The 26227-nt window shown below is 33.9% G+C and overlaps 1 protein-coding gene and 1 long non-coding RNA gene across 2 annotated transcripts in view; one reads left to right on the top strand and one right to left on the bottom strand.

Annotated features, from left to right (window-relative positions):
- The window catches only part of LOC150105657 (uncharacterized), a 59962-nt gene that overhangs the window by 13088 nt on the left and 20647 nt on the right, over positions 1–26227 (top strand). The window lies entirely within an intron of this gene.
- On the bottom strand, positions 3589–7434 carry LOC150105658 (actin 403-like). The gene is made up of 4 exons (XM_090394294.1): positions 7276–7434; positions 6394–6550; positions 4923–5409; positions 3589–4445 (listed from the first exon to the last, which is right to left on the bottom strand). The coding sequence occupies exons 2-4, from the start codon at positions 6517–6519 to the stop codon at positions 3928–3930; spliced, it is 1131 nt and encodes a 376-aa protein (XP_090250420.1). The 5' UTR covers positions 6520–6550; positions 7276–7434; the 3' UTR covers positions 3589–3927.

Genomic DNA, 26227 nt, shown 5'->3' with positions numbered 1-26227 from the left:
GTCTGGCCTCTAGTAGTTATCTTTCACCTAGCGATGAAAATTATGTCATCTAATGACAAACAGAAACAACTATATCACATCAGAGGATTTGAATCCACACCTTGGCAAAGACGCTAGTACACTTAGTCAGCCAGGCCAATAAATTAAGCCAGTAATTAACATATTATTACGTGACACCTCCAGGGAGTCCAAGGACTTATCGTGGGAGGGCACACACTACTCTACTTCGTTAAATACATCTAATCCTCTCCACTACTACCATCAACGCCATCTATCGTCCATCACCAACAACAGTAATTTTTGTCTGTAAATTGCATGTGTTCTGAAGGCCGATTTGTCTGTACGCGGGATGAAAAACCCGAGTTTCCGGAAGGAAAAAACCCTGTTACCACCGCATGAGATCGGCTAATTCACCTTCAACTGAAAAAGCCAATACATAATATATATATGTATGGGCTTTTTTTTTGGTAACAGGGTTTAGAATTCCCCTTGCCACGACGAGAATCGAACCCAGATCTTTTCCAATCGAAGGGCGCAAATAACTGATCAGTTATTTTTTGCGGGGGGGGGGGGACTGAGAGGTCTATACTCTTCAAAAATTAATGAATAAATTCCCATTTTCCTCTTTGCCAATTAGGCTGACTGAAAGGCCTGCCAAAGCCAAGAAAGTTTCTTTGAAACTTGATTAATCCTATCTGCATAGTGTATTATGGCTATGATTTGCGTGCGTTTTCCTGGCCAGCTTACCTATATTGTATTTATTGTATTGCAGGATGAACAAAAAAACGAGTTTCTGGGAGTAAAAGCACTGGTCGCCCTCCGTATGAGATCGGCTTGCTCACCTTTAGCTGAAAATCCCCGATAAAGATTATTATTCGCATGTTCGCATGCTAGATGAGATTCGAATCCGTCTTTCAAACTAAGGCTATCATCGAAATCGATTGAACTAAGGGCGCTCAGGAAATTAATAAAAATAAATTAAAACACTTCGAGTCGTTATATAACACAGTTAAATATTAACCATAGAATATAAATAAGACTAAGATTGTTTCGAGCTTGTTTGAATTCTTGTAATATCAAAAAAATTTCTCTATAATAAAACACTTCGAGTCGAAACAAGAGTAATATAAGGAATCCAGAATTAATTGATCTGATACGAAGTCGACAGGGTTCTTTTCCCTTGCAAAAGACAAACCAGCCATAGAGCATACAAAGACAATGCATTCCTCTCATAGCCTCGGCAACTCTGACGTACATCGTATAAATTTTCAATCAATAGTGGAATATCTGCTCTCTCTATACTTAGGTTTACTTTCAAATGAAGGTTATTGCAACAAAAATACCGTTGCAAACCAATCAAGACGTAGGAGAAAGTGACTTATATTTATTTATTCAGAAGTGGCATTCCCCCCTCCCACCCCTCTTTCACTGGATTTCATCTTATCAACTCACTTTCAGTGCTTGAAATTTAAAATCCTGCAGTAAGCCCCCCCCCCCCTTCCCATGAGACTCGTTTAACATCTAACACGTTCTGTTTGCTAAGAACACCGCTGCCAACATGTAAACCAAGTGATGAACTGGGAAATAACATAACAAGATCGCTTAAACATTTTGTTTTTGAAAATGTAAGTTAGTATAGTAAATAAGATTCGCAGTTTTTTTTTCGTACATAATATCGGATGTCATTTGAATTACATTACAAGCGTAAACTGTAACAGAAGTGAAATTAATTGTATTGTAGTCTTATACGTAGCATTCATTAAATTTCATTCTAAACATTTTTTCGCGAGGCCCTAGCACTTCACAGGTGGACAGCATATCAGTATGTTATGTGCCAGAAATTTCTCGGATGCTAAGATATGTAATTGTTGAAATAATTTATATAATTGTTGAAAAGGCGACAGAATGCAAGTTTGAGAGACGCCATCCATTTATTTAGCCAATCACGTCAGCAGCGTGTTCTTTCACCAAGGCAACACTCACACTAATCAGAAATAATATTAGTAATATCATTTCATTAGGGCGAGATCGTTACAGTTCCGCTTTATTGCATATTGCAGTATCAATCACTAAAAGACTGAACTGTCGTAATTAGACTCATTAATATATATAGGTACGTCTAGACCGGTGCTTCAGCTGTGCTCCGCGGAAACTTTTAGTTCCCCCCCATACAATGTTTCTGGGGAAAAAAGTGTACTATGTCATCTCGATTACTTTTTACAGTAAATTTGATTCATAATCCTTCAGAAAAATATTCTATTCCAGGTTCTGCAGGGGGGAAAGAAGTATGGTTTCGCTGTTTAAAAGTCCACTGGGGATAGACCAGCGGTTCTTAAATTGTATGTGGCAGTCAAACATAAGAGTACATTATTATGTTTGACTTACTTTTCCTTCAGGTTATGAGAAACTCGCACATGATTACGGCGATTTTTTTTTTTTTAAACACACCGACTTACATATGCACCTTGGCAGTTCTTTTGTGAAACTATATTTTTTTTTTTTAAACACACCGACTTACATATGCACCTTGGCAGTTCTTTTGTGAAACTATATTTTATTTTAGGCTTTCACACGTACACTTGTCAGAAACTAGGCTGCTTTTCCTGGTACCACATGCACTCTTCCACAAAATGTCATGGTCTGGATGCTCTTTCAATTTCTACGGTGACTGGCGCAAACCAGTTACATTTTTTTAAGCTATGACTTAAACATAGGAATTATTGGCGTTTGAACATTCACTTAAATTTTGGAAGGGTAGAATTTCTTATCTTACACATTAGAAATCTATCTAGTCTAGTGTGTAAGAAAGGCGAAGTTTAAGGCTGACATTTACCGAAAGATAGCTTTTCTGGATAACCGACCTACAATGCTGTAAAGTCAACTAGTTTTATGAACTTGAAACCACTAAAATATTTGGCGTTAATATACACGTTTATTAAATTAAAAATATTTTTCAAACTGAAAAATAGATTTCAGTTCATTTGCTATCACTGTTAATTACGGTAATAATAGCTGACTAGAACGGTAGCTTTAGTCTAGTCTCACTTAAATATTTTTGCTATTTCCCCAGGGGGGGGAGAAAACCAAACTACAGTATGATCGTATATATTTACTCACTTTGGGATACTCTTGGTCTAGTTAATCCTTACAATATGCTTGTTATTGTAATAAGGATTAACTAGACCAAGATAGAACCTCCGATCCAGACGGAGTACTTTCTGTCTGATGGAGTAATAATATTGCTTTTCATTTGGAAGAGTTCTAAGAGCATGCGATTAATTAATCGTTTTTTTTTTTGTTTTAATTCACTTACTTCCATAAGTGAAACTATCTGTTAAGGCTCACGCAAGTGGCACGAAATTTTTGTCCATCTTAAACTAAGCAGTGATAGGAAAGAAAAAAAAAATCTTTCCATTTGGAATGAAAAGGTTACTCCATTTTTAGTTTATGAATAATTCATTTTGTTGCTATTTAGTTAAAATTTGAGTAGTAAAAAGATTAGTTTAATTATTAAAATTTTAGTTTCCTTAAAACTATAAAAAGGATTAATCATGCATGTTTGAAATTCAGTAATGACTCAAAAACCAATTCTCATCTAACAAAACCTGTTATTCCACATAGCATACAACACAATATAAATACAAATATTTTCACAATGTGCTTTAAACGCTAGATTTTCTGTACAGTATTCAAAGTGCTGCAACGAAAAGAAATTTGCTGAAACAATACAATTTTTTTTGTATAAATATGTGAATATAAAAAGAACTTGGATTCAAGAAAGCACAATTAACACAGTTAAGCCTAACATAGGCGTTGTTCGGCCATCTTTCATAGTCCAGTTAGTGGCAATATTTTCTTTGGAAGCCAACGGCCACTGGTTTATTGATGGCGCAGATGAAGTCCTTGAGTTAACGGTTAAATGGTTATTTAGAAACATTTGCGGTGGACGATGCTGGGTCCGGATTCGTCATACTCTTGCTTAGAAATCCACATTTGTTGGAAGGTGGATAGAGAAGCCAAGATGGAACCTCCGATCCAGACGGAGTACTTTCTCTCTGGTGGAGCAATGATCTTGATTTTCATTGTACTGGGTGCTAGGGCAGTGATTTCCTTCTGCATTCTGTCAGCGATACCTGGGTACATTGTAGTGCCTCCAGACAATACGGTATTGGCGTACAGATCCTTACGGATATCGACATCGCATTTCATGATGGAGTTGTAAGTTGTCTCATGGATACCACAGGATTCCATACCCAAGAAGGATGGTTGGAACAAAGCTTCGGGACATCTAAACCTTTCGTTACCAATGGTGATGACTTGGCCATCAGGAAGTTCATAGGACTTCTCCAGAGAAGAGGATGAAGCAGCAGTAGCCATTTCTTGCTCGAAGTCGAGAGCAACGTAACACAGCTTTTCTTTGATGTCGCGGACGATTTCTCTTTCAGCTGTTGGGAGGAGAAAAAATGGTTAATGCATCTGGAGTATTTTAATATGGTCTTAAAATAAAGTTGCATCAAGCAGGAAAATTATTGCACTTAGCTCTGACAAGGAAAGTTATGGGTCCTTTGGACCTAGTATGCTATAGGAGACTAATTAGGCTTACGTAAAATATTCATTAAGAAAATTACTTATTTGCTAAAGAGAAAAAGTAATGGGAAATTTAAGGCTTAAACATTAATTTTGAGGAGTTAATATATAATAAAAAAATGCTCTGTCGTAAGCCAGTAATTTAATTTGAAATAGGCACAATTTTTACACTAAGTTTCTTATGTTACTTCCGATAGGTTTACTATCGGTAGTTTATTGTAGAAACAATAAATGCTTTAGATTTAGCTATCAAGCTATTTTAAAAACATAATTTTTGTACTCTGATCTAATCTAAAATTCAGCTGTACTGAATCCAAAATAAATTAAAAACTTACCCGTTGTAGTGAAGGAGTAGCCTCTTTCCGTAAGGATTTTCATTAGGTAGTCTGTGAGGTCACGACCTGCCAAGTCAAGACGGAGGATAGCATGTGGAAGTGCATAACCTTCATAAATTGGTACAGTATGGGAAACGCCATCTCCTGAATCCAAGACGATACCTGTAGTACGACCGGAGGCGTATAGAGACAAGACAGCTTGGATAGCCACATACATGGCGGGGGTATTGAAGGTTTCGAACATTATTTGGGTCATCTTTTCACGGTTGGCCTTTGGATTCAGAGGAGCTTCCGTAAGGAGAACAGGGTGTTCCTCTGGAGCAACTCGAAGTTCATTGTAGAAGGTATGGTGCCAGATCTTTTCCATGTCATCCCAGTTGGTTACGATACCGTGCTCGATGGGGTATTTCAAAGTCAGGATACCCCTCTTGCTCTGGGCTTCGTCACCTACGTAGCTATCCTTCTGGCCCATACCGACCATGACACCCTGCAAACAGAATAAGCCTGTATTATCACACCGCTCTGGACATAGATTGAGCAAAATCTAATCTAGATTTAAATTGAGTTTTATTTGCTAGTAAAGAGACTTGCTATAGTTAAGTCTAGAAAGGCTATCGAATTTGGGCTTGGAATACATTATGCAAGGGGGAAAAAATTGCGACTGTGTGTGTCGGGGGAGGGAGATAGCCACATGAAGAGGCAATCTAGTTTTTTTCCAAAACCGTATAAAAAGTGGAAACTTGCAAGTCACTTTAAACATTCAGGGAATAATTTCAGTAAAAATTAAGTTGAAATGGGAAAAAAAAAAAAAAAAGTTTTGTAGAAAGACACTTTAAAATGAAAGATTACCATTAAGAAATCATTCGATTTTACTTGTTGTATCCTTCAAGTAAAATCAAATGATTTCTTAGTAATCATTTTAAAGCGACTTTCTACAAAAAGATTTTTTTTCCCGACTTCAACTAATTTTTACTGAAATATTCCCTGAACGTTTAAAGTGACTTCCTAGTTTCCACTTTTTGTACGGTAAAAAAAAACTGGATTACCTCTTTATGTAGCAATCTCTCTCCCCCACCGTCGCATTTTTTTTTTCCCTTCTAAGGGTTTAATTTCCTTGAATACTAAATAAACCTAACGATAATCACTTATACAGTACGTGAATGAAAGTACTTTGCCGAAATAAGTCATTTTAGGCTAAAAAGGAAGAAGTTAAATTAGATTTTAAAAGTTTTGTATTAATGAAAAAAAATTTTTTTGAATTAAGAAGAGAAATAACTATTCAGAACGGCTATACCCATTAAAGGAGGGCAAAAACTTGCCGAACGCAGCGATTATCACCATAGAAGGCGATAGGGGTTTCAGGTACCCCACCCAACTTTCCTTCATAGTTCTGCCACACCCAGTATGTGGTTATTTCGTTAAGTTTTTAGGCATGCGATTACAGTATATAGTCTAAAATCTAAATTCTTACCTGATGCCTTGGACGGCCCACAATTGAAGGAAATACTGCACGTGGAGCATCATCTCCAGCAAAACCGGCTTTGCACATACCGGAACCATTGTCTACAACAAGGGCAGCAACATCGTCGTCACACATGATTGCGTTAGTAAGATGTTAAGTGGGAGCGCTGTCAAAAAAGAAAAGATCAGAATGTCAGAATTAAACTTAAAAACACATCTTGCATTTACAATAGTTCTTATATTTAAGTTCCTATGTGATTTTTTATGCAGGTAACAATAACAAGAGGGGTACAGTATTTCACTTAAGTGCCACACCCTTTTCTCATTAAGAGAAGATTGAATAAATCGTTCGAATCTTTACTTTTAGTATTCTATAAGATTTTTAGCCTAGAAATAAAAAGAAAGCTAAAGAAATCTCACAATTCGCTTTTATCCACAATTTTCTAAACTTGGTAAGTACATAGTAGAATTTAGCCATTTAGATTACTTTTAAGCGATAAAATTTCCATAAATAATCGTTGTAGAGTTAATAAATCTATAATAATGCACTTTAATATTAGGTAACTATGGAAACGCCCTTTGCAGTTGTCACACTAAGCGAGGGCAGTTTAGTTGCAAAATGCAATTCCATTGCCATAAATTGGAAACTACCAGCTTCTCATATTTGCCTCAAAATATTCCTTTTTTTTTTTTCTCGTCTTTGTGTTATAGCTTAGGAATGAGAAGTTTCACATTTCCATTCACTTATTCCAACTGCACAAAATTATTACACGTTACACGCACAATTTTCGCCAATAATCGCCGAATAAAAATTAACTTTCAAAGCTACCACACAGGACTTACCGACCGCGGTGCAAAACACCGTAACAAAGAATAGAAGAAGCACACTTACAAGAGGTAATATCCTGACAGCTGGCTACTGTTGCTACAGCGGAAAAACTGTACCTACTGAACGGAGGATGCCGGCTTTTATCCCACATGTATCTCGACCACAGGAAACAGTTCGGTCGGACGGGACACTTTACCATATATGGTAGGACGTGAAACCACCTTGTGAACGGAGAAGCTAATTAGGAAGTCGTTCTGTTAGCTCATTGGTCGCCTGGGGCGATGTTATAACCATATACGACATCGTCTGAGGGAAACGCCGGCTCTTGTAGCCAATGAGAGGGCGGGATTGCTTGATGACCATATATGGAAGAGGCAGCATGTCGGATGACTGTGACCCGGAATCGGTGTGTGCGTGTGTGTGAGCGAGCGAACGAAGAGAGCACCGAGTGTAGGAATAGCTCACAACCATCGGAGGTAGACACATTCCCGCAGTGTTCAAGGTTAACTAACTCTCGAAATATTTCCCCAATAACGGCACGGATTGTCAAGGTTCACTGGATAAGTGGTTTATACACAGTTGTTCGTTTTCGCTAAATAAAAAAAATTTAAAAAAAAGAGAAGATCATTGTCTAAAAGCTATCTTTTGATTTTTAAGTGCGATTAAGGCTTAGTTAAGTGACCCGATTGCGTGGAGATTGTCCGCTACGTCATTATTAACGAACAACCTAAGCTGCTCCCATTTTTCTTCTGTATGTGATCGTGGTTTTTGATAGAGAACAGTTTCGTGAAACTATTGGTAATGTTATCGTGTGTTCTTCCCCTCCTCATCCTTCCTCGACCCTGCCACTTCACACATACACCTTCTCATCTGTCCTGTTGCTAAAAGGGCATTGCCCTCGCCCGCAGCCAACGATATGCTGTATTTGTATAAAATAAGAGCCTGTACCAGGTCTCGGCTACTTGTTTCATGTAGTCTTGACCCTATCTTTTTCAGACTGGCTATGGTGACACAATTATGTACTTCATACGTATCTTAGATGTAAGAGTTCAACAACAATACATATTTCACATTGCGTGCTGAAGGCTCGTTATTGCTACGAAGACATTAGAAGAATCACAAATTAATAATATAAATAAACAACTGCCACAGACAATGACATTAAGGCTTCGATGAATATCATTTCTATTAGGCCATTCAGTTGTACAAATATATTAACGATTTAAATCATGATATTTTTTATGGCACATTATGAAGTATTTTTAGGATGATTGGATGTTTATTTGTTTTCTAAATTCTAAGAGTTTAATTTACTACATAACACTTATTACTGTATATATTTTATATTCTTGGAATCGAGGATGCATGTATGATTGCCATTTTAAACTTTTGTTCTGTTATTCGGTTATTTTACCCCCTCATGTATTTTTCAGTTCTAAGCTTTCATATATTATTAAAAACGTATTCCGAACTCTCTTACTAAAAATATCGAAATGACAAAAGTAGGCTTAATAGTATTATGTTACATTGGGATATTGATAAACTTTTTGCTTGATTTTTATTACTTTTTCTAATGCTGAAAATTGTCTGAATACACGTCTAAATATGTCTAACATTTCATGTAAATCTTTCTACCCTTAATCACCCCCCCCCACCAATGTATTGAAAAGTTCGATAGGTTTATAACCTTTCATAAGTGGAAACTGGCATGAAATAAGAATAAGAAACACCTCAGTAGTTCAAGTCACCTTTTAAACTCGGGAAACTTAACACTTTTTTTTTTCTTTTTACTCACGAAGCATTTTAACATGTCATTAAATATTGCCAACGCTAAATACAGACAGTTTGATGACGCTTGGGTCTAAATGTACCGTGACTTAAAAATTGCGAAACTGGTTCAGTGAGGAAGAACAAAACTAGAAATCTTCTAATCCCTTTGTCAGTTAACAACGTGTTAAAGGACTTGCAATGCTAATTATAGTTTGCAACTATTTTCTCCGATCGCAAATAATTTAGATAAAACAAATTAAAAAACAATCCTATAATCATCTAGTACTTTTCTCAAAATAGAACTCAGAATAAATGATGGTGTTTGAATAAATAAGTTAATTACCTGTGGAGATGCATTGACTCAGCTAAGTAAAATCTAATTGATCTGCAAAGCCTTTGTCAGGAAAAAATATCAACTCTTGATAAATTGCTGCTACAAAATATATTAACACAGAAATAGCTGTTCGTGAAATCTGCAATAAATATTTTTCAATGTTAAATGTTGGAAATATTATTCGAGATGTTTTGGAATATCAACATGGCATTCTGTCATTATTATTATTATTGTAAATATTATTATTGTGTGTGTGTGTGTGTGTATTAGTTTTGTAAATAAGAACTGTATAATCATCATTTTTAATATTTTAATAATGTGTTATAAAAATTCATAATATATATATATATATATATATATGAAGAAAGTTTATTTTAAACCTGGTTTTAATCCATTTCCCAAGTAAGTCAAGTTTGCGCCTGCAAGTCTGGGTGACCCGTACGTAGTGCAAGTCTTAGGCAACTCGTGGTAAAGGTGGAATAAGCTCTGATCACTATTCTTAATATTTACCCTTAATGCAAAGCACATCTTCTTGAGGAGATGTATGATACTATGCATTAAAGTCACGGGGCCACTACCCAGACCGGTTTCGACCTGTATTGAGGTCTCATTAGTGGGAGCCAGGCTTAGAAATACCAAGGTTTAAGTAATACAGAGCTTATAAATATTTTACCAAAACAAGTTACCATAAGGTGCTTTGACCTTATTAAATAAAAATCTCACGATGAGAGATAGATGTAAAAGTTTTTTACCTTGGGTATAATATATATTAAAAATACCAAGCTATTTTAAACCTGGTTTTAATCCATTTACCAAGTAAGCAAACAAAACTTTCTACATCTATCTCTCATCCTGAGATTTTTATTTAATAAGGTCAAAGCACCTTATGGTAACGTGTGTTGGTAAAATATTTATAAGCTCTGTATTACTTAAAACTTAGTATTTCTTAGCCTGGCTCCCACTGATGAGACCTCATAAAGGTCGAACCCAGTCTGGGTAGTGGCCCCTTGCCTTTAATACAAAGCATCATACATCTCCTCCAGGAGATGTGCTTTGCATTAAGGGTAAATATTAATTAATTAAGGGTAATATTAAGGGTATGTATATATATATATATTGTAATAACTTAATATACAATGAAAAACGTCAAATTCAAGATGCATTCGTGAGGACATAAAATTTCAGTTTATTCAAGGAAACGTACATACATATTTCAGTATAGTGAATACATAGCAGATTTTATTACAAAAATATGCATTTTGCTTCGACGAATTTGATCTTATAGTGTTAATGTCAGTTTTTAAAATAAGTATTGACTTTATTCTTCCATTTAAGTGGGAAGCGGGTCTAAATATTTTGTTTTAAGTGGGAGGAAGACTCAAACATGGAACCCTAGCAGAGATCCATCCTTGAGTTTGTCAGAGATGAAGAATCCTTGAAAATAGCTATGGTGTTGACTTACAGGGGAAAAAAAAGTGTATATTTTGCATCATGTAATACATTGATTTTAGATAAGTTGAAAATGACCTAAAATAAATTTTTACATTCATTCTAGCAACCAGAGCTAGTAAAAAAAAAAAAAAGCACTAAAACTAGAAAATTAGGAAGTTGGATACTGGGAACAGTTTTGAAAACCAATGTCTGAAGTAAATTTTATAGTATTTTCCCCAGCTCTGCTAGTAACTTTTGTTTTATGTAATTTCCATCGAGGATTTTTTTTTTCTATTATATATATATATATATATATATATATGTGTGTGTGTGTGTGTGTGTGTGTGTGTGTATGTGTGTAGAAAGTATTTTACCTTGAGTATAATATGTTAAAGATACCAAGCTATTTTAAACCTGGTTTTACTCCATTTTCCCAAGTAAGCAAACAGACAAACAAGTCAAGTGTTGCTAGACTTGCAACACTTGCAGGCGCAAACTGACTTGTTTGTCTGTTTGCTTACTTGGGAAAATTATATATATATATATATATATATATATATATAATTTTCTTAATGGGGAATTGACATCTACAGTATCTTCAGACTGGTAAGGAAATACTTGGTTGTGTTTGGCACTTGGTAATGATTAAATGATATGCCATTAGGTGAATGCACTATCTGAATTAAGTCATTTATAGAAAATGAATCAGAAAAGGAATATAGTTTAAGGTATTGATATTGAGACGCCAAGAAACATTATCTTACTCTGGAAATAGTTTGCATAAAATCGAAGATCAGTACAATCTGCATATCTTGAAGAATGATGGGTCAGCTAAGGGAAGAATAATAATTCGACAGAATAGGCTTGACATTTTTGAGCAGCTATAACGAATTTGAGGGTTCACATGAATGAGTAGCGTTGCATTTTTGGATTGAATCCGTGGATGTATTGACCGTTTGAATGAATAGAAGTTGTGGTAGCGATGGTAGTAGTGGTGACATACATCATTTTCATTGGATATTATGGGTTCTATTTTGTTTTGTGGATTTTATTTTGCTTTATATCATAGGTTTTCAATCCGAATAGCTTCCATTAAGATTTTTGCTTCATTTTTTGTAATGTTGGAGTAAAGTTTGAACTGCAATGTAGTGACAAACTCTTAGGTATAGTGGTCTCATGTTTAAAAAAAAAAAAGTATCAAAACAACATGCCTTTATACCACGATCCGGATTATTCCTTTCAGTCACATCAACATTGGAGGAGAAATTTCATATGGCATTATTTGATTCTAGGATAGCCGGTGGAATTTTAGTGCTATATTCTGAGTTTAGTCGACGCTATGTCTGTATAACATATTACATATTTTGAAGACCATCATTCACACTGCTTGCAAAAAATAAATAAATAACTAAATAAAATAAAAAATAGAGTTCGTATTCCTCCTCTAGAGATCAAACAGTTTTACTCGCTTCAGACAAGATAGTATTTGTACCAGGTGATAAAGATCATCTCCTACCTAGAAATTAGGATTGACATAAACAGGAAACCTACTACCATGAAAGAAAATCGAACTATTCGATGACAGTTTAAATTCTGTTGATTTTCTATCCTAGCCTACTAAAATGTACATTCTCTTTGAAGATTTTAACAAACAATAAAAAGTACGCATTTAACGCAATGATAATTTAAGGTAATTTATAGATAATAATTTATAAATTATTTAATAGTTTTATTTCGATATATATATATATATATATATATATATACGATGTTCTAGGTCAAACAAGTTGCACACCCTGTTTTAGACAAAATAATAATAATATAAGAAAAAGCCATTTTCATGCTATTTTAGACCTTAATAAGCAGGATGGTGATGTTAGAATGGGATGAAAGTGATGAAAATCATGTATTGCTGTTGATTCTCTAATTTTGTATTTTTTATAATCAATCAATTGCAAAGGTGAATTTTTATTTTATATATATAAACTATTTTTTTGCTAATAATAGCTAAAATTAAAATTCCGAAAGTTGGTAGTCTTGAATAAAAAAGACAAACTAAAAAAAATTTGAGATATTTTGAAAGCAAAATTAAATATATTGTAGAAGAGTGTGTGTGTGTGTGTGTGTGTGTGTGTGTGTGTGTGTGTGTCCATCTCAAAATTTCGCAAGATTACTACTAAAAAAAAGATGAGATGATACCCTATTTATTCAAATATGGGTTACAGCTTTCAAAATTCGCCTTTATTAGGTCACCGATAACATAAGTGACGTGACTTGTTTGCTATTTTTTTTACAAGTTCTTGGTAAGTGTGCTTATAAATTTTGAAAAACATAAAATGTTTTGAGTATTATGAGAAATAAGAAATAAGTTTACACAATATGTATTTGTATCAATTTTCAGTTTTAAATATTACAAATTAAATATTTTATGAAATATATTTCTGTGTACTATAATTATTAAAATTAGAATCCGATAAAACAAAAATAATTTTGAAATGATTTATTCCGTTCAAAATGAAGTCATTTGATGTCTCAAAAAGGAACCAAATATTTGCCGTCACTCACTGGTGTCCTTGTAATGCAGATTGGGTTGACCGTTGTGGTGTGCTTTCCCAGAAACGATGGCATATTTCTGAAGACATGAAAAATACACTTAGACTAATCCTTGTAAAATTTTCAAAAGCACAATAAGCCATATTTAAATACAGTATTCGCGTTTTTTTTTTAAATATCTAAGTGAAAAGAAAAATAATTTTAAAAGAAAATTTTAGTAATAATAGCGATTATAAAAATCATTACTTGTCATCTACCATGTAATTTCAAGTGGAACGGGTCACTTCGCGTATTTCATTCCACTTTAATTATAAATAATAATTTGAAGGAAAGAAATCAACTAGACACCAGATCATGTAACTACTTGCAACACGAGAATTGGAGAGTTGAATTAGTATAAAACAGTAACCAAGACTAGAGAATACCAATATGCGAGATGTTGGGAGAACTAGAGGAATAATTAGATGGCTCTGATGATAGATCCATATCAAAAATGAAGATAGAAAGGAACTTGACATTATTAGCATTTAAGAAAGTGTGGGTGAAATAAATCTCAAATGGTATTGTATCTTAAACAGAATGGGAAATGAAAGATTAGCAAAACACCTGTTTGAAGAAAAATGACAGCGAAAAGATGATGATGATAATTTAATAAATATACATACAAGAAAATATATTTGCCTTGAATGAAAATAAATGAATATGTTACAGACATTTTTTCACTTACGGTGAAAATGCTGAATATCTTGCGTTTATTTTTATTTATTTTTTCTCTTAAATCTAATAAACGTGAACTTGAGAGCATTAAACAAAGGGAAGTTTATTGACAGGATGAGATTTTCTGAATTACGAAATAAATTTTTCTTATCTTATTTTATAACTAATAAAGGTTCTCCAGTTTTTTTGTTGTTTTTTTTTCAAGTAGTAACTTACCTCTGGGATTATTTATTCTAAAAACATGCAATATAGAAATAACAATTATTTAATTAACAAATAATCAAAAACTAATTAAATAATAAATAAATAGTAGTTATTTATTTGTGATACAAAAGAACATCGGAAATTAAAAAAAAAATGATTTTTGAAACTGAGAAATATTTTATATAATTATAGGTTATTAGTAAATATATTAAAAAACTACTTCTGTGGATCCTCCTCCCTAAATACAGAACTGATTCCATTATCCACATCTTCATTCATAAATCTTTGTTTAGTTTGTTCCGCATAAGAGAATCTTAGAACGAAAGCCAAACCTTTTCTACGAAGACTTAGATACAGAATTCTGATTACTGTATTAGATATAAAGATTCGACGATAATTTGCAAGGTTAATTAGAATGAGTTACAATTAAAATTGAGACGACAGATTAAAAAAACTTATGACGGAAATAATAAACTGCTTGATTTAGTACGATGTTATAAATATTCAAAACTGTAAGGTGAATATAATCTTAACGAATTAATAAAATGGAGATGGTCTCATTGAAGCAGTCTTTTTTTTTTTTTTTAATGGTGAGGTGAATATGTTCTATGGTGGTCGTTTTCTCTCTCTCTGTGTGTGGGATATACATGGTGAACTTTTATTTGCTTATTTTGGTGGGAATGGAGAAGGGAATTGGCTTCTGAACGTGCAAGAAGCTCTTCTTTGATAAGTACCTAAGCGTTGCAACATCTAACTAGGTGGACAGTGATCTCTCTCTTATCGGAGTGGTTACAATTACCAGAGTGTCAAGTGGTATTTACACATTGCGAGATTAGGGCGGAAAACTCTGTTATCGGTTCTACGGAAATTTCAGATGCTTGCAAGTGACTGTCCCCCCCCCCCCCATTTTTTTTTTTTTTTCGTGTATGTGTATGTCGAAGCCATCCATATAAGTGTATTGAGATGTATATGAAGAATCCAAAAAAGTTTATTTTCTTGAATAAATAAGTATTATTTAAATTCAGTTATATCAAATTCTAAGCATGTTCGGCGTTTTTTTTTATAAAATATAATTGCAAATGTATTTGGAGGGTATTTTCATAAATAGTCATAGTTAATAAGGATTAGTCGTAAGCCCATATTAGGGAAGCAGCGGATTAGTTTGAGATTATAGCGAGATTCTATACAGGGAATATCAAATATTAATGTTTTTTTGCTGGAATTTTGGAGTTTTTAAAAGTGCAAGAAGATACTGCTGTAGCTCTTGTCTTTAAAATTAATTCCTTTAATTAAAAAATATATAGAATGCTGATATAATTAAATAGAATTCTTACAGTTATTTCGAAGTCATTAAAATAAACAGTCCGAGATGGAATTAAAATTAAAGAAGTCAAGGTATTGTGAAAAGTAATATGAAAACACTTTATACATAAAAGTTTTTTTTCCACCCAATGGTGTATTTATTATTTAGATAATAAGAGAGACAGACAGAGAGAGAGAATACTTTCGAAAACGATACATTATTTTAAATGAAGTTTTCCATTTTAAGAAATGATCGAGAAACGAAGTCACGCCTAAGATCTCTGCCAAATATAAGCTCAGATTGGTATTAATAAGTTGAAAAAAATCTTAATCCATACCTATTCACAAAATGGGTTATGTCCCAATTGAATTAGCTCGTTAATTAAATTGGTTTTTGTACTATAATTGTTTCTTTTCCTTCAAGATCATTCAATCACTTTTTCTGGATGAAGTACTATGAGAAGTATTTGTTTTTCACTTACAAGACCAATCTAATAACAAAACTGCGTATTCATTTATCTCTAAAGAGATAGTTTTTTTTTTCGTGCTCTTCAGTGAGTAGGGATTACAAAACAAACTGTGAACAAATATTGGGAAAAATGGTTTGCTAAATTTTTCTCATATCGAAATTCGTACTGCTTCAGTCGATGAGATGGATTACGTGCTATACCACGTGATACGGAAAGTATAGTGGATTTATATATATAACTATGAGTTGGGGAATCCTTGTGATGATTTAAATTTATATAAACGTGTGGGTTTTGCTTTGTTCTCAACAACTACCGTTGTCTGTTCGTTTTTAATAGATGAATCTAAATAATTCTAAAACACTACTCGAAAGCCACAATTATTAATCAAGTGACGCCACCTACACGCGAGTACAACTAGGGTAACAGAACACTGGCGAGTCTGCATGAATATCCTAACAACATCCTAATCTGGAACAACGAGGACGATAAATTATTACTGGTGGACATTTTAGGACTAAAGTTATTACTTTGCATAAACCGCACGAACATTCCCTCTGTAATCAACTTACTAGGGACCGGAATTGCATTATATCTCTCGTATGATGGAAATAACAGCAATATGTAGGCTTAACTTTTCATTGGATTAGGGCATATTTTCGATGGGCTTGATGCTCTTGTAGACTCCCATCCATTCCCTATCCCCTTCCTCCAATATTGTGTCCAGTCCTTTGTGGCGATGCGAGACGCTTTTGCTAACTCCTCAAGCCATTCGCCCTCCCTCCCGACTTCCAGACAGACATCAGTTTCCATGACAACGAGGCTATGCCTTTCACAGCCACCACAAAGTCACCGAAAAATACAGACGGTAGAAATCGATGCTTAATTGCAACGTCCCTGATGCGTCTCCCCCTCTTCTCTGTCTATTTGGTGGTTCTTCGGTTAACGCCCTTTGATAGCATTGTCGAGAATTCTCTTTCGAAGTTGCCATTCTTTAATTCGAATGGTTTTTATTATTTATAATTCCTATCTATAGATTAGCATCTGTTAATTATTGAAGAAATGGTGTGTGTGTGTGATATCCCCATGTGCGATAATGCCTTACATTGTTAGAATGCGTGAATGATTCTAACAGTGGAAACAATGAAACAAACATAATATCACGTGACCAAAGTTTTGACTTTTCTGGTTGGTTAATTATCTGGTTGTTTAAGCAACCAATTGTAGCAAACTGTATCCATTAATTCCATTTTCTCACCGGTTGGTCGATTTTGAGGAATGAAAAATCCATTTCACGGATAAAACACTCCTCATCCGTACGAGACCGGTTAAATCATCTTCACTTGAAAATTCCTTATTGATTTCCTTGTATTCTGGATAGGATTCAAATCTGTCTTTCCTATGAATTTTCTATTGAAGTATAAATTTAACGTCTGTGAACATGAAACAAGTTCAAATGAAACAAGCTTTTTTTTGTGTGTGTGTGACAATCAAATGATAATCTAGTTAATAAAATACAACGGAAAACTTCATGATCTGTAATGTATAATTTAAGCTCAATAATGCAGTAATTTATAATAATTAGCTGCAATTAATTATTCGAACAAATGTGTTGTCAGAATGCAGTTTCGTCTAAGTACAGGAAACTGTTGCCAAGTGGTTTCTGATGAAGCCAACTAGTGAGTCAGAACTGACATGATAGACATATTTGGAGTACTTCTGCGATAAGGTTTAAGTATTTCGGACCTCCGTGCAAAGATCCACTTGAATGAGCGCAACTTTCACAGGTTCACCAAAAGAAATAACATGCGAAAAATTTTGTGCCATGTTTGGCTAAGCAGATAGCGTAGAATCTCAGCCAGGAACTTGTCCCAGATATCAGTCAGTACAATAAGTGTGATAAGTTGGAAAGGGTGGTTCAGCTTCCTTTTCTAAATATCTTTCTGAAAATCGCTTCATTCTAGTTTCGTAGTATTTAGAACACGTGGCAGATATAATCCCGATTGTAGACAAGGGGAGGATATTAAAAGATAAAATCGTTTGCACACAAATAAGATAAAGAGAGGATTTTGCGCACAAAATTAAATGCTTTATCTTGTTATCTGCTGATTAATATTAGCTGGCGTTGTGGTAATATTCTTTTTTTATTATTATTATTGCTTGCTTTCACATGTATATTATCAGTCCCTAACATACGAGAGATTGCATAAACCTTTGCCACATCATTAGAAATTTGTTGGTTTCGAATTTACAGAATTCTTTTCATTATTATTTGAGCATTTATCGCTATTTTCGTCTGTAAAAGCATCGAGGTCTTTTACCGTATTAGTAATTGTATACGTTTAAGTATACAATTATTTAAAATATTTTAAATTAAAATTTTTAAATTATTATAAAATAAAAAAATTATTAAAAACCCTTTAGCACATCAGTGCCATATAGCGGACAATTTGTCGTTTTCGAATGTACAGAATTTTTTATTGTGATTTCGGTAGCTATCGCTATTGTTCGTCTGCAAAAAAGAAAGCATGGATGCTTTTGCAGACGATACTTTTACGGTATTAATGTAAACTTAGACAAATACTTAAGATATTTTAAATTTAACTCTTGCTAACTTTAATACCAAAGTTTACATAAAAAAACGAATACAATGTGCTTTAAAAATCGCATGATAATTAAATTAAGACAAGTAGTTTTTTGAGATAAATGAATGGTATTGAAATTGGCGCTGTTAATAAAATTCTTGCAGAAAAATATTTGTTGCGATTTGTTTATTATGTGACGAAATACAGACAATTGCCTCGAATTTTCGTCTTTAAAATTTTTCCAGAATAAACGAATATAATATATTTTTAAAAAATATATTTGGGGATGATCACCAGGATATTTTTTTAAAAATACATTTACGAATGATCACTACGATTTTTTTAAAATATATTTACGGAATGATTCACTAACGACCAAACATCATCTAAAGATGTGCTTCTAATTGAAATTCTGATTACTTTCTCTCACGTATGCTTTATCTGTCTCTACTGCCTAGTGGCGCGTTCTTACGTTCAGGCTTTGGCTCGGATTGTCATGTCATACTTTCTAAGGCAATAAATAGCAATGTACAGAGAAGAAACGTTATTTTTTCTCGTTTTTATCATGACAGCGTAATTGCAGTAAACATTATGGGAATCGATTTGAAGAATATTTAAGCAATAAATGATGTGTTTGGTCCAGTGATAAAATTGGTAGCTTCTACTGAGAAGCGAATAATGCATTTGGTGTTAAGGAATCAAACTTTTCGTTTTATTTTTCTCGAATACATTTGAATTGTGAGCTTCACTAAAATTTTTCAAGCTATATTTTTGATTTTCAATTATTATTTTTATTGGAAAAACTTTATTCTGGCTAAAAAGTATTTAAAAATTCCAATGTTACAGATTTAAAATGTGCCCCACCATCTCAATTTTGGCGTTTCCATTGTTCCATTTCAGTGCAAAATTTGGCAAAATGATTCGAAACTAAATTATGCTGTGACAATGAATAAACTAATTACGATACATAAAATAAATCTAGCTTCCGTTGGTGCGATGATGACGTCACTATTCAAGAATGCTATTGCGAAGCTCATTTTTTTATAATTGCCTACGACCTCTTTCCATATTTGTTAAGGTTTAACAAATCTTTCTATATCCCATTGTTCTCTTACTTTATCTTCCTTCCAAGATAGGCTTTCGTCACCATAATTTTAAGATAAGAGTATATTTATGCCTAAATTTAATTCATGCGTATAAATTGCGTGTGTTCTCATAGACGGTCATGCTTCATTATGGGAAGAAATATCCTTACTGCATGTGCCAACTCACATTCAAATAAAAGACCCGATAAAGGTTCGGGATTCGAATCCAGGTCTTTCCAAGTAAAGAGCTTCGAACCGACTAAGCTACAGATGCTCTGATATATATTTAACACTAACACAAAAATAAATGACAAAAAAAAATCTATGTATTATTATATGTTTCTAAAATTCTAATACAAGACGGAAATTTCAGTAAATGAAACATTAAATTATATTAAGAAAACTAATAAAACCAGAAATGTTTTTAATACATATTCTTCGTTTGTCCACACCGTCTATTTGTTAAATCTGCTGTTGGAGTGCAGGAACTCCATGGCACAAATTGCAGTGTTAATAGTTGGACTGATACTTGCCCAGTAGTGCACTCAGGATTTAATCTTTTTTGGGGATGGAGCGAGTTGAGTAGACGATTTGAGAATACACACGACGCATCGCATACGACCTATGACTGAGCATCTGCAATGATCGCTAATTCATAAGTAGTATAGAAATAGAAGACACGACACAACATAGATAAAAAAATGAATTTTAATTAAGAAAAGATTTTTGGAAATTTTTCTAGTGCTTCTTTTTCCTTTTTCGTTGGGGGGAGGGGCCCCTTTCTCCCCTCTGGGTGCGCTACTGTACTTGCCAGTGTCACTAAAATTAACAATAACGATTTTAGTGGCAATTTAGGACCACTGACTTGCTGAAGAATTGTACGCTTCTGTAGTTGATAGTCATAATATTAATATAAACCGGTATGACCACATAGAAAAAAAAAATTCAACTATTCCTAGGCACCCTGGTATACGTCTTCAGGGATACAAAGGTTGTTAACCAAGAATGATTGCACATAAAAGCAAGGTTTCTGAACAGTAGTTCAAATTTAAGGACAGTAAAATCTGATCATTACAAGTCTATAACCTGTCTTGTAAAGGTATAGGATATCTTCATGCATACATAAACAGTAGCGAACTTTTTTTTGTCCTTCTATTTCTACAAATTAGCATCAGTAATTAATAATCATGCTAATCATTATAAGCGCCAGGCAAATTACGATCATTACGATGAACAACCATGGAGAAAAATAGGACTGAACCACAAAGTAACTAAAGAATGAAATTCACCACTCTTTTTGCGTTGCCAAGGTAACAGGAAATGTGATTACAGTAAACACGATCGTATGTATTAGTCGTACTAAAATCTTTATCATATAACCTTATTAGGAAACAGGAATAGTTACAAATGCACGTTCCGATTTGTATTCGCGCTGCTAGGACATCTTATATTTGAGTTGTTCCTTATTCTAGTTCCAAACGATGCTGGCACACTTCAATGACCGCATTCAACCTCTCCGAAGTATTATTTGTACGAGCAAACTGTGATGAGAGTGTTGTTATCGGATATCCTACGTGACCTCCCCTATATCCCGGCTTTCCATTCCCGTGTACGAGTAGGTGGAAGCGTTGATATTTCCCACGTTACAATATCTCTTATTTCAACCGTGCTAAGGAACGCCGTGCGAAGGTCACGGATTTCACTGGACGGCATTCTACCCAGTTAAATATGGCGGTGAGATGGTCTTTATCGTTGTCTGCTATCATTATCTCATACCTGCGGCAGAAGACGCAGGTATAAGATAATGTATTTTTACAGCGAACAGCCTTTTGCGAGCTCTTACTAGAAAAGGGGGGGAGTTGTGGGGGGGGGGAGGTTAGAGACGCATTTACCTCCCACGAGTCACCCTGATAATGAATTTTCTAGTATAGCAAGACAAACAGGCACGCACCTAGTACCGAGTAGGACAGAAAACGTCAGCTTACAGACAACTTGATTGCTCAAATGATGATGTCATGTCTTGATATCAAAATAACGACTCTAAAATATAAACGAAAAAAAAAATGTGATGTGATTGTTCCCTATTCATTCTTGTTTAAATGATAGCACGAGATGGTTTTCCCCTCTGTTGTGTGCTTTTTAATAGCTTCATTCATTTTGCATGCATCAGTTGATCTCGGTAATTGAAACGCATAAAAAAAAATGTTTTTAACAAAAAAAAAAAAAAAAAAAAGAGAGAGAGGGAGAGAGAATTTATGAGGGAAGTTGTAATGACATTTGAGGATAAATTGAAAGAGCTATCTTTAATGAATTAAATATTTCTTAACAAAAAGACAGCCGTTGAAAATTCTCTTGTACGATTTACTTATAACACCGTTCATTAGTTAAACTTGAGGAGTTTGTCAACAGGGTCAGTAAGATAACGACATCTTTCGCTCGTAAATCATTCGGTTATCAAGTAAACGTATAGACTGTGTGTGTGTGTGCGCGCACACACACACAGGCAACGTATTCTGGATACTGTACATTTGCTGATAACAGAAAAGTTCTTTAGACTAGGCTAGCTCAATATATAACAGTATAAGATGTTACATAAATATCAGAGTGTCTAAGAGGGGTGAAGTGAACTGGCACTTTCTTAAAATTTAAAAAATAAAAGAAAGAGAAATTAAAAAAAAAAAAAAATCTAAGATGCTTTCATCCGACATCATTCTTTAGCACTGGTTGTTGCTTCGTCATGGGAGGGGGGGTGTATAGAGGGGACTTCCCCTTTCCTGAAATCTTGCACCAACAAATGTAGAGTCATGTCTGAGTCTTGGCGAAAAGTTTCCCTTTTAGGTAGGCAAGACTATTTTCAGTTTCTGAAATAAAATTTTGTTAATCCCTATCAGATAGCCTTATGGTCTGAATTCATTGTTTTTAACTTCTACTTAAAAATACAAATAAAAGGAATTAGAGAAATTCCATCTAAGCAATTATTCATGATAAGTAAAGAGGGATAAGAAGCATTTTAAGTATGTAAAAACCTGAAGGGAGAGATAATTTCAAGGAAAAAAAAAAGTTCAAAAAAGATAAACTGGAAGCATGGACAGGTGTGGGAAGGAAAAAGAGAACTACCATTCAAGACATGCAGTAAAAAATACGAAAAGTGTAAAAAAGCATCGAAATGAAAGCCAGAGAGAGTAAGATGTTTGCTAATTTGGGTGATAAAAAGGAAGAAAGTCGCATTCTTAAAAGAGTTAAAGAAATAAAAGAGAGAAAGATTATAGTACGATTTTTCAGGGATAAAAATAAAAATGGTGGAAGGAAATCTTTGAAGAACTGTTGAAAAGGCCATAAAAAAAAGGTGAAAAATAGCACAGGATCATATGAAAGAGAATATAATGAAAAAGATGGCTATCCTGAAGACATGCAAGGATAGTGTCAGGATCAGGTGACGTCAGCATACTTGATAATTTACTTGGAAAAGCAGAAGAGGTTTGGATTAAGTAAGTTTTATTTGATTTATAAAAAAAAAACGTGTTTTTCACGAGAAAAAAAATCACTTTAGTTAGTTGAAAACAGGTATGAAAATACGACTCTTTTTTTTTTTTTTTTTTTTTTTAAGACTTTGCAACACTCATCATATTCATCTGAAACGTTCTAAATAATTTCCGGTCTTTGAACCTTGAATGACCTCCCGCAAAAAATTCTCCAAACTCGCCACTTTCTTTAAGCTGATTTTTACGACATGCCCCCACTGCATGTATTAAAACGAAAACCTAAATCTGCGCATGACGCCCTAACAGTTTCTTTTTTTATCCGATCACCATGACCTTTCGTGATGCGACACATATAAGGGGGGGGGGGGGGGGGGAAGACGAACAAAAAAGTGACAAAGGTTTGTAAAGGCAAATAATACAAAGCGAAAGGGGAGGTTACAGAGCTTGGTTATAAATATCACAGGATTTAGCAATTTTATCGCGCTTCAGAGCTCAGAGTGTAGGAGAGGATCAGAAAGTCTACAACCATAGTCGCACTTTGTTTGCCATCTGTGTCCTGCACCCTCCGTAGAACACTGAAAAAACAACCACTGCCACTGTGGTAAACACCTCTTTGTATTCATCTGCCTTTAATATTGCCGATAATGCTATGAAAGTGAGAGATCCATACAATCATTATAATTTTATTTATTTATTTTTAATCAAGATTATAAAATTCTGTCATGGCAACGGGCTAAAAGAAGTTGAAATTTGGTTTATTTCTTTAAGTCACGACAAATCATCGGCTAATTACCACAATATAAAACTGTTAAGCCAATTCAGGCCCCCAATGAGCAGAGGGAGAGTGTCACACCGAACGTTGCAGGCTATCTAAATATAAATTGTCTAAATAGTAACTCCACTAGTACTCTAATACCTTACATAACTGACTGTGATAGTACTACATGTTTCTTTTAATGCTATAGGTTGGCAAACACCAGTCCAAAGCATTGTTAGAATCTACAGACTATGTTCCAGATTTTCTCGTTTCTGTATTTTCCGGTTAAATTTCAGGAGATATTAAACTTATAATGATACTTTCATGTTGTAGATGTAAAGGTAATTGTTAGATATAGACTTTGCAGGTTATCTAAATTTAGATTGCCTAAATAGTAACTACAACTGACTGTGATAATACTACATGTTTCGTTTAATGCCTTAGGTTGGCAAACGCCAGTCCAAAGCATTATTAGAATCTACAGACTATGTTCTAGATTTTCTTGTTTCTGTGTTCCCCGGTTAAATTTCAGGCGACACTAAGATTATAATGATACTTTCATGTTGTAGATGTAAAGATAATGGGAAAAATTCCATTTCGATCGAACTTAAAACTCTTACTATATTAAAAACCTAATATGCAAAAAGTTCTTCCGGGTGTAGTACATAGACACCCGTGCACCTACTCAAACATTCTACAGCCTCGCCTACGTGTTCATCTGTCGGGTCGTCGTTTGAATTTTTCAGTGATTTTTTTTTTCTTTCTAATAAACATTAATTGATTATTTTCGTTCGTCTTCAGTTGACAAAAAAAAAAAAAAAAAAAAGAACTTTATAAAATGAGTTAAAACGATATGAGTTATTTAGGTGAAAAAATCAGTAGAGGATGGGTAAATTTTATTAACATAATTCCAAGCAGATGTTTCGAGATTTTTTTTTTTTTTTTGGTCATTTCCTACTAAATCACATTTTCTGATGACTCAGAACTTTGGAGGTAGCATTTATTAAAACGTTTTAACTAAAATTTAATTGAAATTTCATGCGTGAAATAGATCTGATGGCATTAAATAAATAAATAAAAGGCTGCATGGATTACTTCGAAGAACTCGTAGACCATCATTGGACTTTAATATTGCATCGCGTCAGCGATGACTAACAAGAGAATGAATTATTTTAAGTTTCGGTTAGATTCGTTAATTAAAGATAGGGATGCAAGAACATGAATCACGTAGTAATTGGACAGCTGGAGGGAAATATATGGAGCAGAATAAATACTGGTCACTTCACGGGAAATATTTTTTCCCTCGAGTATAATAATACAAGCATGTTAATACATTTTGGGAAAGCACTCTATTGATGAGATGGATGTTATATGTACGAGTTTTTTCGTTAAAATTTAAGTTATACTGATTATTATTCTTACTTATGAAGTAATTTATTAACCCAAGTTCTTGGAAAGGATTTGATACTATCTGTTTATTTATTCTGTTTGTAACATATCATTGACATAATTTCCAACTATTTTTTGTCTAATTTTGGGTCTAAAAGTGGTCAGATTTGAACCAAAATTGAGATGACTGATTTTCCCCAAATATCATATTTCATCAAAATCCGTTCAGCCATTTGGTGTTAAGCATTGTTGGAAAAATGGACCTAAAACAAAAGGTAATAATGATTTTCATCGCATGGTGTAACACTACTTTGTTTAATGCTGGCATGCAAAGCATCTAAACCAGGGGGTTGACAAACTTTTTTAGACCATTGACCCCTCCATGGAATCCTTGATCCCTCATCGACCCCCATCATGTTAAATAAATGAATAAATGTTATCAATAATAAATTTCTCAATTTAAAAATAATAATTCCTTCGCCCTTTTACTTCATTATTGCTTCTCGATAAGAAATATTTAGAGAAATTTAAAGAAAATACTTAAAGAAATTTATAAAGAACATTAAAAATGTAAACTTCCTTTTGATCCCTAGACATTTATCAGCCACATCAACTCCCAGGGGTCGATATCTTTGCCGATCCCTGATCTAAACCATGGCCGGTTCTCAGTACAAAGTTTTACTGTGAATTAGGGCGCTGTTCACAAAGTTCCTCATACTTTGTGATATACCGCCATCCTCCAAACCGCATACATATTTTAAAAACCTAAAGAATCGTTAGAGATTAAATAAAATAAAATAATATTCTACATGATTAAGGTCAAATGATCGATGTCTGTAAATAATCTAAAACGGAACTGATTTTTTTTTTTTTATCCTTAGCAGCACCAATTTAATATTTTAAACCAATGTTTCTTAAACTGTGTTCCATGGAGCCTTA

This window comes from Typopeltis vanoorti, chromosome 6, assembly GCF_054136105.1.
Source record: "Typopeltis vanoorti isolate ZY-2024b chromosome 6, IOZ_Tvanoo_1.0, whole genome shotgun sequence".
Lineage (NCBI taxonomy): Eukaryota > Metazoa > Arthropoda > Arachnida > Uropygi > Thelyphonidae > Typopeltis > Typopeltis vanoorti.
This window is presented reverse-complemented; position numbering and strand designations above follow the sequence as displayed.

Excerpts from the sequence above, each read along its gene's own strand:
- LOC150105658 (XM_090394294.1), bottom strand. The coding sequence starts at position 6,519 with ATGTGTGACGACGATGTTGCTGCCCTTGTTGTAGACAATGGTTCCGGT. Across the intron at positions 5,410-6,393 it reads TGGGCCGTCCAAGGCATCAG|GGTGTCATGGTCGGTATGGG; the intron begins GTAAGAATTTAG and ends TTCTGTTTGCAG. Across the intron at positions 4,446-4,922 it reads CTACTCCTTCACTACAACGG|CTGAAAGAGAAATCGTCCGC; the intron begins GTAAGTTTTTAA and ends TCCTCCCAACAG.